The sequence below is a fragment of the Pseudopipra pipra genome, chromosome 5, assembly GCF_036250125.1.
Source record: "Pseudopipra pipra isolate bDixPip1 chromosome 5, bDixPip1.hap1, whole genome shotgun sequence".
Taxonomy (NCBI): Eukaryota; Metazoa; Chordata; class Aves; order Passeriformes; family Pipridae; genus Pseudopipra; species Pseudopipra pipra.
The window spans coordinates 19,054,609-19,071,463 of record NC_087553.1 but is presented as its reverse complement, the minus strand read 5'-3'; the positions used below and the strand labels follow the sequence as shown (position 1 = coordinate 19,071,463).

The 16,855-nt window shown below is 41.3% G+C and overlaps 1 protein-coding gene across 4 annotated transcripts in view; it reads right to left on the bottom strand.

Moving 5' to 3' along the window:
* Positions 1-16,855, bottom strand: part of TBXAS1 (thromboxane A synthase 1) — a 264,202-nt gene that overhangs the window by 163,505 nt on the left and 83,842 nt on the right. For 3 of the 4 annotated variants that reach the window (XM_064654786.1, XM_064654787.1, XM_064654788.1), the window contains one exon: positions 13,370-13,463. In XM_064654786.1, the coding sequence (XP_064510856.1) occupies positions 13,370-13,463 (94 nt within the window). Of the gene's footprint in view, positions 1-13,369; positions 13,464-16,855 lie in introns of those variants that run through there. The other variant, XM_064654791.1, reaches the window with a different exon arrangement.

Sequence of the window (16,855 nt, the reverse complement as noted above, 5' to 3'; positions counted from 1 at the left end):
ACATTATCCTATTATTGTTTGTTGCTATGGAGATAATATAATCAATATATTTTCTGGATTGATTTTTTTAATACTACTAGCACATTGCACAATATAGCAAGATTTAACTCAATGCATTAACTGATTTTAGTTTATGATTGGCAAAGTCTTGAGGCAATAGATTGCAATCCATCACACGCCTATTATTCTATCAAGACACTTAATGTCAAAATCTCTGCTGCAAAAGCAAGTTTACTTGTTGAAAATGAGAAAAAGGATAACAAATTTCTCTGAACAGAGGCAATCTTTTAAGCATGAATTTAACACGTATTTCTATTTTCCCTAAGCCAAACTAAAATTATGAGACTGACTACAAAAGTAGTAGAAAAGCAAGTTGTGTTTGAACTCCCAACTTAAGATGCTTATTTATTCCAGTGGGGATGTTTTGAGGCATTATCCTCCTACATGTAATATAAACTTCTCCTGCAGCAACAGGGGACTCTGGGAAGGTGGCATCAATTGTGGTACTGTGCCATAGCCCACTGGATGCAGATGCAGCCCACAGCCTTTGTTGCCACCTCTTCCTGCACAAGCTCAGAGGAGTCACTCGCTACCTGCTCCCATGCCCAGTGAAGACAGCAGGCACTTGGCTATGGGTCTCAGTGGGCGGGTGAAGGAAAATTTTTATAGCCACAGCCTTTCATTTCCTTGCCCATAAAACTGCAAGTATGCTTCCTGTCTTCCAAGTCTGCCCCTGCAGATGATAAGCTTTTTAGCATAGCTAGTGAATGCTCCTGTGTTAGGACAGTGGTAAGTCTGCACAAACCCAAGTCTCAGATCTTTACATGACAATAATATATTATAATAAGAGGCTTCAATTCTGACACTGTTGTTGCAGCCTGTTACCCTTCCTAGCAAAGAGATGGGCAAGGTCTCAAAGCCTTTTCACATATATTTGCCATAATTGTTCATAGAAGTATTTTAACAGGTTTTCCCCTCCCCTATGGCCATACTGTGGTAAATTGCCTTCTCCTCAGTCATAGAATCATAGAATAATCTGGGTTGGAAGGGACCTTTAAAGGCCATCTAGTTCAACCCCCCTGCAATGAGCAGGGACATCTTCAACTGGATCATGTTGCTCAGAGTCCTGTCCAATATGACCCTGAAACTTTCCAGGGACAGGAAACCTCAGTTTCCAGAAACATGACTCCCAAAGTTGACCATATTTTTTCAGGATGATATATGCTCAAGATAAAATTTTGAAGTGCAGCAGGCTAGACTTTGCATAACTAAATAAAAGGAGTTACAACAACGTTTGAAAGTACCAACACCTGTTAACTCCTGTGACAATCACATGTTTATGCTTTTTGGTGCCTAAGCATGGCTTTAGCTGCCTTGGGTTAGACACCAGTACATAAGCGTTTTGGCCATAGAGCATTCAGCTGCTTGATAAAATGTGAGATCACAGCAATTCCACCTTCTCCCTTCCCTAAAGGCACTAGATTGGGTGGTCCTGCCTTTCTATGGAAGTGGGCTGGGGCTCAGTAATGTAACTTTTGGACTGTCTGGAGGGGATCCATCAGGAATGATCATTCACAGATTAAATATGTTGCCTATGCAACACATCTGGCCCTTCTGGCCCAGGGGATAAGTAATAGAGTTAGGAATGCACATTCACAGCCCACCCCCTGCAAGATTGCTGTGCTGACACTAACCCAAGCAGATCTAGGGCTGGTTTATGAGCCACCTCTGCCCTCCCTGCTCTGATTGGCACAGATCTTTTTCTCCCATCACATTTCTCAGTGATGCCACTTGTATAAAATGGCACTGCACTGCTACGAGGGCGTGCGCCACAGCGGACAAGATAAGCACATACGTAGGGTTGCTTGCCTTCTCACCTTGTTTACTTTTATGTTATTTATAAATTATTTTTCTGCTGAATGAGGCTTTAGACAAGCAGGTATGGTACTCATTCTAAAAGGCTACTGTCACATGTGCAGCCTTAAAGGACACCATCTGCTACTGCATCAAGCACAGTAAAGTATTGCTTAATACACACCTCTGTGTCAAATAAGAAGAAAAACCCCATTTGTTTCAAACCACTGACTGCATGCTGTCCACCACAATGCCTTATCACGCAACAGCCCAGAAATTCCGCAAAAATAAAAACTCATTTAGCTGCAGTCAGGCAGGGGATATCAGTTTTAGTAACAAGAATGATACAATTACATTCCTAAGCAATTGGTCTCAGTAACAGACAGACAGCACCTCTGGTAAATTGGCTGCAGGCCTGAATTTACAAGTCTCATTCAGAATAGAGCTCACCAGCGAAACCCCTTCATTTCAGTGCTAGGGGACTAAGATACTACTTAGCAAAAGTAAAGTAATCAGTGTCCTGCTGCAAAGGTTGAGTATAATCACAGTTTGCATAGTTAAATACTGTAATTGCTATGTATCACCTTCTAGCCAAAGACTACAATTTTATTTTTTAAAAATTAATCAAATAAAAAAAAAAAACCACAATTATCATTACTCCCCAACACAGAGATTGAACTTTGCTGCTGGAGGTTGACTTCACTTGTAGCAGAGTCATACAGCAGCAAAGAGGCACGGCACAGAGACATCTGTTGGTGGAGAATCCCGTCCCTGCACATCAGGACTTCCCCTGGAGCTCAGATTTGCCAGCCCAGCTGTCCCTGGCCAGTACACTGACCCAGCCTGCTACAGAAAGATACTGGAATCCTATAACCTTACCTTCATGACTTTTCCCTCACGTATTAGGAGAAATTTGTTCACTAAAAGGGCTGTCAAGCACTGGAACAGGCTGTCCAGGGGAGTGGTTGAGTCACCATCCCTGGAGGTATTTTAAAGACATGTAGATGTGACACTTACAGACATGGTTTTGTGGTGAACCTGATGGTGCTGGGTAAATGGCTGGACTCGATCTTAAAGGTCTTCTGCAACCTAAATGATTCTCTGTACAACACAGCCTTAGTGGGAACAAAGAAAAGACAGCCCTTACACAGGTCTCATCATAGTGCAAAAGGTTCTCATAAACCTCCTTCTCTACCACCTCCACAACTAAAAATAATTGAACCTGAAACACTTGGCCCGTAAATATGTGAAAAGGTAGATTTGAGATGGGAGGTTGGAGGGGAAGCCTGCACCACACATTGCAGAGCTCCCTATGCCGGCTCCGGAGCAGTGCTGTGCTCTGGGAGACGGGAGCTGTTCAAATGTTTTGACAGAACACGCCGATTCCTTGGGAATGTTTTTATTCTAGTCAATGTGCCAATTCTGCACAGATTTCCAGTAGAAAGGAGGCAGACTGTCTGGGTCTGCTGAAATAAAACGACTTCACCCAGAAAGAAGAAAAAGTTGCATTTTCAGACTATTTTTGCTCGATCCATCATTGTATTTGTTTTAGTCAGTTTGTTGGATTGTTTTCAATTTTACCTGGAAACTCCATTTTCTAGCAGGCTCTAAAGACAGGTCAAAAGGCACCAAAACACTGTAGAAAATTAAGCTCAAGCAGAAGACCTCTGAGGACTTTTGAGATATAGCTTTGTAGGTAAACAATGCAAAGAGATAAACAGGGAAACCCCAAAATTAACCATGTCCTAATTACAACTCCTTAGTCTGGTTCTGCAAGAACCCAAACCCTCCATTTTTGCATTTGCGGTTGTCTTTCAAAGGCTTTCTTTTTTCCCCTTTGCCTTAGGGAGTTATTTATAGGGCTATTATAATTTGAGGTCTGGTCTTCTTGTGGCAGGTCCTCCATCCAGGAAATGAAATAGCATTAGAAAATGAAATCTCGCGTTTATGAGGTCTTTGAGATGGCTCCCTGGGGCATTGGGGAGAAAAAAAAAAGGTAGTGAAAAATATAAACACAAATATAACTACAAGATACTTCCAAGGTCCCTAATTCTATCTGTGATGAACTTTATGAGACTCTATTAAAATAGAGACCTCTGGTATAAGGTCACCAACTGCAGCTTTTTTTCCCCCAAAGCTCTCCCATTTCCCCCTTCTGTGTGATCAAGCACCTTTCCCACTCTATCTTGGCTGCAAGGGGTTCCTGTCCTAGATTGCATTCAGAAGTGGAACAAAAATAAGGATACATCAAATGCTACCCTTCCTCCTTCTGCCTTGTCACATACTTTTCACAACACATCACATGTTGCAGCATTTTAACAGATCAAGGTAGATGAGTTCACCCCTTTGCAAAAATCATACATTAATCACCAATCTCTTATTCATACCTCTTTGTACTTCTTTCCTAGACTACTCTCTAGAGTCACAAGGTCCCTTATCCTATCCAGAGCTTATCAACTGCTGTTTCCTCTAAATATATGGACATAGAAGCAAACAGAGGCAAATCAGTGGAGACACTGGGGTTTCCCCATCCCCTTTCTCTGCGTGTCCAAAGAAACACTTCTTCCTTCCAACATCTGCTCTTGCCATGTATCTTTTTCCCTTTTCCTGAGTGGAACAGGAAAAGCCCCACTCAGCAGAAAAATAACCACTATGTTTAACGTCCCACTCAACTTCCCAGAGAATATTTCAACTTATCATCATATGTGACTTCTTATGGCTCCTTTAGCCCAGCTTTCACTAATCCTACCTAAACCACCTCTGGCATCACGCTGCCTCTGAAAGTTAACAGCTTTGTATACTCAGAGAACTGAAAAAAAGCCATCAGATATAATGCTCAAAAACTACGGAAATTCATCAAATAGTCAAGACTAATTTTGCAATTATTTTAATATTTATTTCTTGCATAGTTCATTTTCAAAATATGTATTTGAGAATATTTTGAAACATATAGTTAAGTTTCAATCTCTTTTTCTTTTGTTTATAATTTTCAATTTTCTTTTAGTAGGGTAAAAAAAGGCACCAGTGTTCAGTGAGGTTTTTTTACTGCCTGAATATTTGAAACTGTCCCTGTGCAACTGTCCAAAGACTACTTCACTTTTCCCCCTGACTTATTATAAATTATCTAAAATTCATAGAATATTAAAAAATTACAAAATGTAAGCAGGAAGAAAGGTTAATAATTAACAAACAAAATGAAAAGTTAAAAAGTCCAAGGACTATGATCCAAGACTATGATCCATTTCACTGCATTGCATGGTGATAAAAACAAATAGGAAAAATAGCAATTTGAAGCACACAGGTTTGTTTAAACTTTTGGTTGAAATTTTTTTCTTTTCTAAAACAAACAAGCAAAAAACCACCCAATAAAAACCCAATCAGTTCTCAAACAAACCTGATTGGAATCCAACTCTAGCTGATTCTTGTTTCACATTACCATCTAAATTTAGACATGTGCCAAGGCCTCTAAGGCCATAGAGAAATAGATTAACTTTTGAACTTTATACCTCTCTGATAAGATCAGTTCTTTCTTATACTTTAATGTCTTTCTAGGCAACTTGCATTTCTGGATCAGGCTGCATAAATACTTAACCCCCCCGCCCCCAAAAAAAAAAAAAAAACCTCAAGAAAATAACTTTTCATTTATTTCTGAGAAATTAGGAGAATCCTGAGCACACAACAGCTCATTTACATTTGCTCCTCGCAGCCCTTACCCAGTGCCCATCCTACAAACCCACCCTACCCTTCCCAGCACAGGCCATGAGTATGACCTCATTTCACACTCAGTCCCTCTTAGGGAAAGTTATATTTCAACCCTACATCCTTCCTGGGGCAAGGAGGAAGCAGGGAGAACCCAGAAGTCATGAGTCTTACATCCAAGTAAAGGTACCAGGAGGTGATGCCAGCCGAGGTACATCGTACGCAACCAGAAGGCAGCACGCAAGTACCAGGGAATTAACTACACATGTTTGAAGAGGCAGTTCCCCAAAGCCTTCGATTACTCATTTTAATATAAAGCCTTGCAGAAACCAAGCCTAGCTAGCTGCAGCGGATCAGACCCACAGCAGCTGCACCTGCCTACTCCCAGAAAGGACAGGGGAAGTGTCTTGCTTGCCACCCTTTCAGGATGACTTGCTGTACAGAAGGCCAGCTTCTTATGTGAAAAGACATGTCATGCTGTAAACATTTCCAGTGGAGCTTAGGTTAGCAGCACTTGTAAGAAAACCCTAATGAAAATAAATTGTTATGTATTTACCCATATGCTGAGGAGCATATGGCTAATGCATTTAGACATTGCTAATGAAGTTAAGACTCTGCTAAATTTGTTGGCTCGTGGATAACAACTGTTCTCAACAACCAATCTGAGCTTGCTATAATTTTAGCATTATAACTGATACCTGGCCATTATTATATGTACTAGTTTTGCTGACATAGAAGAACTGGCTTTCTGAATATGGATTTCTCCACAACACAATAAGAAGGTGAAGAGCATATGAAGCTACTAAACTCCAAACTGACAGGTAGTATAAGAAAGTTACAAATTCATGTAAAATAATAGAGTTGCTTTTATTCATTGTAGCCCTGAGTTTATTGCTCTTTTAAATTCAAGGACTAAAAGATTTCATTTGGTCCAACCCCATCCTCTCCAGGCCAGTGCCTCACTGATGTGACTACAGACAAAACTGCAGAGAAGACAATCATGCCTAAGAAATAGTCCTCCTTTTTTAAGTCCATGTATAAAAGCACATTGAGTTTACTACAACAGCTACTATCCTCCTATTCAACCATATCACTACTGCGATGCTCTCCAAGGTCCCTACTTCTTCTGGAGCCCAAGGTAAAGTGCAGTTTAACTGACTACAGTAGGTCTACCTGTATGCTACTACATTGCAACTATACATTATCTTCATTTTCTCAAACCAACTACTGCATAGCACTACTTTTTGTGTTCACTGCTGTTGCATGTCATGCCAGAGCTGGTTTTAATTTAGCAGTACATGTTGCTTAAAGAGAAGGCTACATAGCAAATTCCAGAGAGTTATGCAAATACACTCTCCAATAGACATAACATGTGGCAAAACTTCCCCTACACCATTCTTGAGAGCTACATGTCAATTTAATGATACAGAACTGTGCTCTGACAAATCCTGGGCAGTCATTTGCAGCTGCCACCAAAAACCCATCAAAGAACAGGCTGGCATAGAACAGCAGAGAAGTATCCTTTAGCACTGTTATCTTGGGGACCCACCTCACCCAGATACCTTCACTCTTAGACCAGAATTCAGGCCCAGCATTAATTCACAGCCCCGCTTGCTCTGTGAATATTGTGAAAATATTTATACTCCTTCCAGCCTTCAAGTGTCCCAGTCCATTCGAGACAGCAGTGATACCAGCCTCCCCAAATCTAACAAAGTCCCCAGAGAAGTTGTTCCAAGTGTTTCACCATAATCTGATGAAAAAGCAGACCTACCTATTCCGGAACACCATCTTATGCCATTTTGCAGGGGGCTAAAAGAGGCCCAAGGTGAAGCAAAAGAAAGAGATTTGCTTACCCAAAAAAGAATAAAGCTTTCCCCCCATCAGACTTGCCCAAAATCACATTGAGAGCCTGGGGAAAGCCAGGAGCATGATCAGGGAGTCTCTCTTCTCACTTGCTGTGCTGCCACAGAGAACATAACCCCTTTCCACTTAACAGCTAGCAGTTGCCTCAGCCATTGCCTCTTCACCTCATGCAGCGTTTAATAAAGCAAGCATAAAGTATGACAAGAGGAACCACCAAAATATGGGTTAAGGAATACCAAAACCATGATAATGCTCATCAATGAAGTCTGCATCTCCTTCTAGGGGCAACTGCTGAGGTCTGTGGTAAACACTTACCCAACCCTGCACGGCAAATAGATGTCAGAGCTTCTCTAGGCAAAAGCCACACAGTCAAACCACCATTCCTTGGAATACAAAAAGGACTTGTTTCTTCCCTCAGAGGAAAAAATAGTATAGTCCAAAAGAGCAAGAGCATCTCTCACGACCACTACCACCTTCATTTCTTGGGTCACTATTATTCACCAGCAAAGCAGTAATGATTCACCTCCTTTTCCTGTCACATAAAACCTGCCAGTTGCTTTGTGTATCCTGACACTGTCTCCAACTCCCATAATGTTATTTAAAGTTGACATCACATCCAGGGATATCTTGCAAACACAGTTATCAGAAACACTGAATGTAAAAAAGCCAAGGATGTCGTGCCTCTGCAGAGGGGTCTCTGAGGTGTGCACGCTGCTCCCCCAGAAGGCTGCTCACCCTGCTGACACCCCATCAGGGAGAAATTGGGGTGAGCCACAGCACAGCTCCACCCAATGCCCTTCAGAGAAACTAAAGTCCTGCTCTTGCTGAAGGGTGCAACAGCATTTAGCCAAGTGAGAGACAGACAGTTGTGATGTCTTGATTTCCTGCATTACGTTCCCACAGATACTGCACTGGCTTTGTCAGGTTATGTGACAATGCTAACATCTGATCAAAGGAGGTAGCACAGAGTATCAGCTGAGACTAGGAAAATACACATTTTTGAAGAGAAGAGAGACACACTTTATAGATGTAGAAATATACAAATAAAACCTCATTTAACCCCAGGTTTTCTGTCACGTTGCAGACTGTGACATGGCTAGGTTTAGATCTGCCTCACATGCATGTACAGGCATCCCAGTCTAGGCTGGGGGTGTTCCCAGGACATAAGAGAAGACCTGGAACACCCCGCAAGGTCTGTTCAGGCAGTCAGCAGCCTACAGCAGACGCACACAGTCAACTGGAGGAGATAAAGACAGGTTGGTTGGTGATGCCACAGCCACCCTTTCTGGTTCCACACAGACAGCTATCAAGTTGCAAAACACACGCTCCCTATCCCATTCTTCTCCTTTGTCTGCACGAAGCAACGCAAAACCACATGCAGGCTTTCACTGTCAATATAAGCCATACTATTCTTGTAATTCAATCCAGGTCCACAGCCTGAGAGCTCCTTTTCCTCCCTTCCTCCTTTCCCCCTCTTTGCTCCCCTCACCACTTGCCTCTCTCCAACCTTGTTTAGGTTTACATGCTGTGTCATTAAATTCCAGAACAGTAAACACTGCAGTCTCTCTAAGCACCCACACACTGCTTTCTAGGCTGAAAATTAGACATGGGGTTAATTTCATTCCTGCAAGGACTCTGCCTTTTATTTTTCTTTACGTCCAACTCAAAGGATGCTTTTGGCAGATGCATAGTGGGAAAAAAAAAATAATGTTTGCTCTCTGCTTCCTCCCTACACTCCCCCCTTCTCCACTCCCACCCATCAGCCATAAAACAACACAGCCCAGCCAGATCCCAAACTGAAAGCAAGACAAAGCACCCACACAGCCCCCAGTTCCATTCAGCAGAAATGGGCCGCTCTGGGGTAACCCAGGATCTACAAGTAGGCCAGACAGAAATAAACAGAGTAAACAAAGAGTATCCTGTCCAAGCAGAGAGAAGCTAAAGAGAGTGATGTCTTTCATTAACATGCAAGGCAGGGATGCAAGCACACAGACAGTCAAAGGCATCACTGGAGCTTGCTAGGAGTACAGGAGGAAAGCAACACATGATCATGCTTTTACAAGGACCCAAAGCACACCACCCAACCGTACACTGGGCACAATTACATATCTCACCTACCAAGGACCACAGCAAGGCAGCCACCCACACCCCCACCACCACCCTAAAACCCCAGAGAGGCCGGCCCCAAGCCTGCTGCAGCACAGCGTGGCTCTCCAGAAGGCCGGGTAGGGAGCAGCACACACAGGTATGGTACCGGGCAACCAGGGTTGTGTAAATGTCAGAGCCTATGACATTTAAAATCAGTGTAGCTGTCTTTTTAGGAAAGAAATGGGAAAGAGAGAGAAAAGCGCAGCACAGCCATAGCAACAGGTCAAGTGTTTGCTGCAGGTCTTGAGGAGAAAGGGTGATGCAGCGCGTGCGCCTTCTCCGTTTTCAGAGCATTTGTCACATAATGAAATCATTAGCCTGGGAATGGATAGGAAATTTTGGTTTAGTTTTTCTGGAACAAGCTGCTCTGAAGTCCATGCAGATCTATGTGTGAAGGTCCATGGTGTGTATACCCTTGTGTCTCCCATAACACAGCCATCACAAACAACCCTCACATTTTTCCAGACTTGTAGGAAAAATGCAGTAAATGGAGAGGTGGGGGAAGAGTCAGGAGTTTGTAGCAAAACAGCAGCCTGTCGGCTGCAAGTCTGCTCAGTTATTGGAAAAAATTGAACATGCTGCTTTTTTTAAACAGCCTAATCATATTTACTATTACATCAGACTTGCCCACCACAAATTGTTCTCATACAATGGAAGAATTTTTAATCTAATATCTTGGACTCAGATAATTTCCCAGCTGCAGAACTGCAGTAATTTCCCATCTTCTCATTATTGAGATAGGCCGACTAACTTGGATATGTTTTAGTTTCAGAGTGAGATTATCTCCCTTTATTGTACTTGAGAGAGAAGGGGTGACTTACAGTAAAATAACTTTGTTTTCCCCAAGTCAGCTCTTAAAGTCTGCTTCTCTGTGATGGAGATAGGTCTTTGCTGTTGCATTTCCCTTAGCCCCTTAACTTTCCACACTTCCTCTTCCTCTCTCAGAACACTATACTGACAGCAACTCCTATTTTACTCAAAGAAAATATACTGTTCAAGAAATTCCTAAAATAATTCCTTAAAAAAAAGTCTCATGGACAAAACATTTTCTTGTTTAAAATACCTTTGAAAGTTTATTAAATACCCCACAACCCAGTACTACCGGTCAAATCCTGCCTGCTTTGTTCATTTGTTTTCAGGCATATTTACAGAAGAACAATTGCAAGGAAAAAAAAGGATGATAAGGCCTGAAGCTCTGTTCACATGTACAGTAGAGTAAAACAGGAAAACTCCATTTATTTCAGTAGAAGTGATTTACACCCAAGTAAGGGAGAAGACAAGCAAATCCTTGAATTTATGCCATTACAAATTGAAAAATGCCGCTTACTCCCACAATTTTCTTGAGAGCTTTTGATATTTAATGTTTTTTTCTTAAATTCTCAGGTCCTAGATTTACTCTACTATGTCAAAGGAACACCCTCTCCTTTTTATTTTTTTTTTTAGAGTTTCTAGCAATCATTTTCTAGGAGAAAAGCCAAAAACCATGAGATGAGGGCACTTTTGGACTGCAAGGCTATATATGTTGCAGTTATTCTCTTTTAGATCTCACTGGTGTTCAGGGCTTTTCAACCTGTGTTACTTTGCAGACACAAATTCGACATTGGAAATGTATGAATTACACATATGCAGATTGCCATACAGCACATATCAATTCATTCCTCTTAGTCACCATTCATTAATTCCTTTGAAATAAATGTTCATGGGTTGAAAAGCACTAGTCTGATGATTTAGTGGGAGTGTGGCTCATGTGTTTTTCCTGCACAACATTAGCAATACTAAGAAAGAGCTAGCCTATTTAAAAGGAAGCCTGTCTAAAAAGCTAGTTCAGTGGAAAGACATGGTTGCATAAACAAGGAAGTGCAAGAACTTCTTAACATTATAGATGTAAGAAAAAAAAAGGAATAAACCTTTTGCTACTTTCTATTAAAAAAAAATTAAATCCAGCCCTAACAAGCCACTGCTCATGCACAGTTGTGCCGCTTGCAGCTAAACCCCTAAAATCACCCCTATTCCCAGGATGGTGATGGGCAACCTCTGGTTCCCCCCTGCTGGGAAAGGGAAAGTGGATGATGTCCTCTACTGACTGCAGTGAGAGCACTTCTGTCCCTGAAAATGCTCTCATAGAGAACAGCCTGCAGTATAAAAGCAGTGCTCCCATTACTGGCGCGTTGCTATGGGCACTATTCTAAGAAAGCAGCCACAGGAGCAGATCCAGAAAAAATGGCAAAATATATGAGGGAAGAAAGAAAAATTGCAGAGCCTGGACTCATCCCTGCCTGTTTCTACTGGCAGTGATAGGATGGTAAGGAAGATGGATGGTGAAATGTCACAGTGTTGGACATACAGCCTGGCAGTGCTTGTGGCTTTGCATCACTCGACTCTGTTTCAAAACCCTATTTGGAATTGTTATTTCTTGGTATCCCAAGATATAATTTCTCAGCTACCTTTATTTTATTTTTCTTCCTAAAAGTTAGGAAAATCAAGTTTGTCTTTTTTTCAGTAGCCTGCTTTAAGTTAATTTAATGAATGCTATTCTGGTAATGAAATTTGCCTAACAGATCATATGATCATTTTGGATCCTAGTTCCCAGAAACCTGCCACTTGTACACTGGCACAGGGCAAGCCTATCTACAATGTATCAAAATAATTTAATCTCTAGGCACCTTTACCTACATCAAGTGTTAGCAGGTGACTAATGATGAGCGGATTTCACCACCACGGAGCTACAGAATGAGTAGCTTTATGCCACCCAGATGAACTGAAACCAGAAGAGTGAAGGTGAACTGGTCTGTATTCCACACCACCAGCAACCCTTGTAAGTTAAAGTCACCCTGCCAACTCCAGTTCAAATTAATCTAGAGCGGATTAAGTCTACCTTTTATGCTATTTTCTAAATGAAATCAGATGTACATGCAAAAGCGGTATTTAAAAGGGTTTTATCTAATAATGAGTCAGATATCGACAGAACAATCACCATGAAGACCAAGGTAAGAAGCAATATATTCCCATTAATAATTCAAATCTCAGCATGGGTATTGATGACCATGCACTTAAAAGAGAAAACTGGGCAGCAGCTGGAATTGGCCCAGATTTCCTGAAAAGTTGTTGGACTGCAACAGAGACACACTAGAGAGATTTTACTGTAAGATCCAAACAGAGAAATGGCAGCTCCTCATTATTAAGATATGTTGGACCCTCAGCAACATTACTGAAATTGAGCAAGGAACAAAATGTAGCATCAGCAGGCTACTGAAAGAAGATGGGTGAGAATAAGGGAATGAAATCTGGAGGCAGAATCCCAGTACATCCCCTTCTCCCAGTTCCAGTATTTGGGGCACAGAGCAACAGCATTCTGCAGTATCTAACTCCAGTTACTGCTTAGGAGCAAGCAACATTAAAAGCTTTAAAATAAATGTATACAATCAGCAAAAGTACAAACAAACAGAAAGGTCATAGGAGCCAAAACCACTCAGAACAAACCAGTTGGGGCTAGTTAACATAATCTGCTCTATTCACATAACTTAGTTTCACTGAGGGCATGAACTTCCATGAAAAAGTTCAAGTAATTAACTGCAGAAGCTTACACATTTTCTTTCCCTCAAGTTTACTTTACCCTGAAATTAAAGCTGCTTGCACACAACTGCTTCTACTAATTCATTCAAAAAGCTGAGTTTTGCTTGTCCTTTCCAGAGGGAAATGCTGGAAGAGATGGTATCACTGAAGTGTAGGATTCCTTTCAATTCCTTCTACCTCCTGTCCACTCTTCCCATCACTTTGGATCGATACAAAGGAAAACATACTCTACCTCACTGAAAAAGAGCAGATTTCCAATGAAAGGAAGAGGTGGAGGATGTCGGATCCCGACTCTGCTTAGTTTGGAGAATGCAGATGTGGAGTACCTGGGGAAAAAAAAAAAACGTAGTAAGTTAATTTTTGATCTTTTCATGATAGGACTTGCCACAATAACAAGTTCAGATGACTTCCCTAGATTCAGGAGGGAGAGGATGCTTTCTGTATCGGCTAAACAGAACTGCCAATGAGATGACATTGCTCAGCAGCTCCTCAGGTCACAGAAATAAATGTAATACACTGGTGCTTCAGAGAGGGCAAAAGAACCAAGGGACTCAAACACAGGCCTGCAAATTGAGCAGTGGAATTAGAGAACTGCTCCTCTTCCCACAGAAGGTCTTATAAGTCAGAAGTGACTCTCCGAAGCTATGTGAGGTTACAAATGAGATCAAAAGAAGCATTTGGGGTTTGACTTCTGTGGCACAGCTGGGAAAGGAACAAGACAGATTTTCAGACTATTATTTTCTTCTTCAATCACCTCTACCTATACAGATCACAGAACAAGAATTCAAACTAGTCTCTGTTGTCCATGAGCCAAGACAGTGCCAGTATGTTCAAGTCAAGCCTAGTATTTGGGCCAGATATGCTGATTAAGTGATTTTTAGAGCTGCCAGTCAGAAATTAAACAAATATAAAAAATACGGGGAAACAAAACCCAGACTGAAAAGCTTCATGCATCCCTTGTTTCAGATGAAACTGTGGCACATTGACAGGGACAATACTGGAAAAAAAGGGAAAAAATAAAACCCAACCCCAGAGCCTTTTTTTTCCCCTCCCCTCCCCCTTTCTTAATACAAACAATGGATTTAAGTCAATGGACTTCAATTAGTGAACCTGAAAGAGCAGGAGCTAACAGCAGCAGCTTTGATTACCAAAAGACACAGTAATACTAAATACTATCATGCTGAACACCATCACTGGGAGGACCTGGGCAAAAGATCTTTAAGATTATTAAAGGCTATTATGTCTATATTAACACCTTATATCAGAGCATTGGTATAGTTTTAAAGCTCTCCCTCTACATGATGGTTCTGTACCCAGGGCAGTTTTGGCACATGAAACCACGCTTTTGTGAGAGGAAACTGAACTCAAAGCTCTGTTCCAATCCTTCACCTTTTATCAGGGCAGTAATAAGCAGTCATTCAGCTTGAATCCCAAGTGCAGTGAGACTGCTTAGACCTGGCGAGCAAATTAAATCTAATGCAAAATAAAAACTGTGAACTGCATATAGTGCAGGTGTTGCAACACCAACTGCTTTAGTCTATTGAGTCCGCAGGCCATCTTAATGACATAAGAGAGACACAGAAGAAGCCGTGCCCTCAGATCCCGATGGGCTGGCTCCCTCTTAATCCCACTGTACAGCCTTGGTAACTCTGTAGATTATGCTAATGCATTGCTATGACTTGGACATCTCCTTCAGTTCCAGTAATCAACAAATGCCTCATTTCAAATGACCTTACGTGATGCAGGCAGGTTTAACCTAATGGGCAAACAGCACACAATTCCTGGGGTTCAGTGAAGAGGTAGGAGAAAAAAGAAGAGCTGGTGTTAGAAAATGATCCTTTCCTCCAGCAAGAGGGAAAGGAAAGAATAGTGCTGTGAAGTCAAATATATAAAATAAAGAGAATTAGATCTCATGTGATCAGCTAAGCAAAATGGGACTTAAACATCAAGTTAGTAGCTTTTGGTACTTCCATTTCCAGAGATTTCTGGGAGCACAGTACCCATTCTCTTAATGGGTTTTCTTTTGTGAAGATATTTTACAAAAATCATAACCAGAAGATAGGGATTTGATCATTTTTAAATAGTAACTTTTTTTTTTTTATATAATGGGGCAGTACAAGCCTCCAAAAACACAAACCCTCTCAATAGAAATGATGTGTCTCGAGTCTCTGCAAGGACACTATTTCAAGTATGACAGGGTATCATGGAGTAAAGGCACAGAAGTCAACATTTATTACACATTTTATACATAGTATTGACTTCTTGGCTACTTAACTGCTTTAAAAAATATGAGGTTTTCCTCAGCTAATACTCTTGGGAAAAGAAATGTTTTAACTTTAAAATGACAAAACAGCCTACATGATACATCTTCCCCAAAGAGAGGATTTTTTTTTTGCTGCTGTTTGAGATCTTCCTAAAGTGTCTTTGTGTCATAGCAAAGTCCTCATCTTCAGTATGTAAACAGTGAAAAAGATGAAAATCCCTGTCAATGGAAACCCATCAATTTTGCAGGATTCTATTTTTATGTTTTCAGTGTAAAATACATGGCAGATCACAAAACACCAGCCTGGGCTACTGTTAACTGCTCGTTTCACTAAAGACCAGACACACTGTAGACTCCTGGTTTTCATGTACAGCAAAGGGAAGAGTGACTGCAACAGAGGCTTACACTAGACAAAGTAAACTGTGTGATCACCAAATATTTAAAAAGGAACAAAACTAATGAGTACAGTGCGCCCAGTTTCACAAGGCAAGAAACACACAGACTGTGAAGACTATTTATGCTTAGATGAGCAGTTCATCATTGTCAGCTTCTGAACATTACTGGCAGCTCCACATAGCTGAGAATTTGCTTTCCTTTCCCCCCTCCTAACATGGTTGTCTCCATTGCTTTTTATTCAGTTACGTTTGAAGTAGGTTTTCGAAAGGTAAGGAACCACAGTTTACAATGAGATGGGAGAAAGAAGCCCCGTAGTCAAGCTACACACTGAAATATAAAAACGAAAGAGTGAGCCCAGTTAGAGGGGAAAAAGAAATAAAAAAGAATCTCACCAATAAACACATGCAGCTCTAGCCTATGATTTCACAATATTTCTGGTATTGTTGAAATACCTGAAGTTTTACAAAAAAGAAAAGAGTATGCAAGTGACCAAAGACTGATGGGGCTGCATGTACCGAAGAAGGAGGATCTAACACTGCACAGGTAACCTTGCCTTTGATAATTTCTAATGGAATAGCTTACACTCTGCAACTCTAAATATTTAGAGCTTCCCCCCATCTCTGCAATATTTCAGTTCATTCCCACTGTTTTGGGTGGGGGAGAGAGAGGAAGTAATAGCTTGTGAGCTTCTTTAAAGAAAAAAAAAATAGTCCTGTATAACACACAGTGAACACCAGCAATACATGAATCTGACAGCTTTGTGGCACAACCCTTTGCCTTTTCAGCAGAAGGGATGGATAACTTGAACCAGCTGATTTATGTGATTCGGTTACTCAGCACCCCCATGACACACACTTAACCAGGAACTCAGTGCACTGGGAAAACAGCATCCAGGTTTTGTTGCTGGGAAGGGGAGGTGGGCTAGAAGCTGGACAAGTGCAAACAGGCAGGGTTGACTTGTAGGCAAAGACACTTGTCTGGACATCTAAATGAAACAGTTCCAAGCCTGCCTTATCACCAGCGGGAAGTCTTATTTCTCACTCTGCCACTTAACACTCT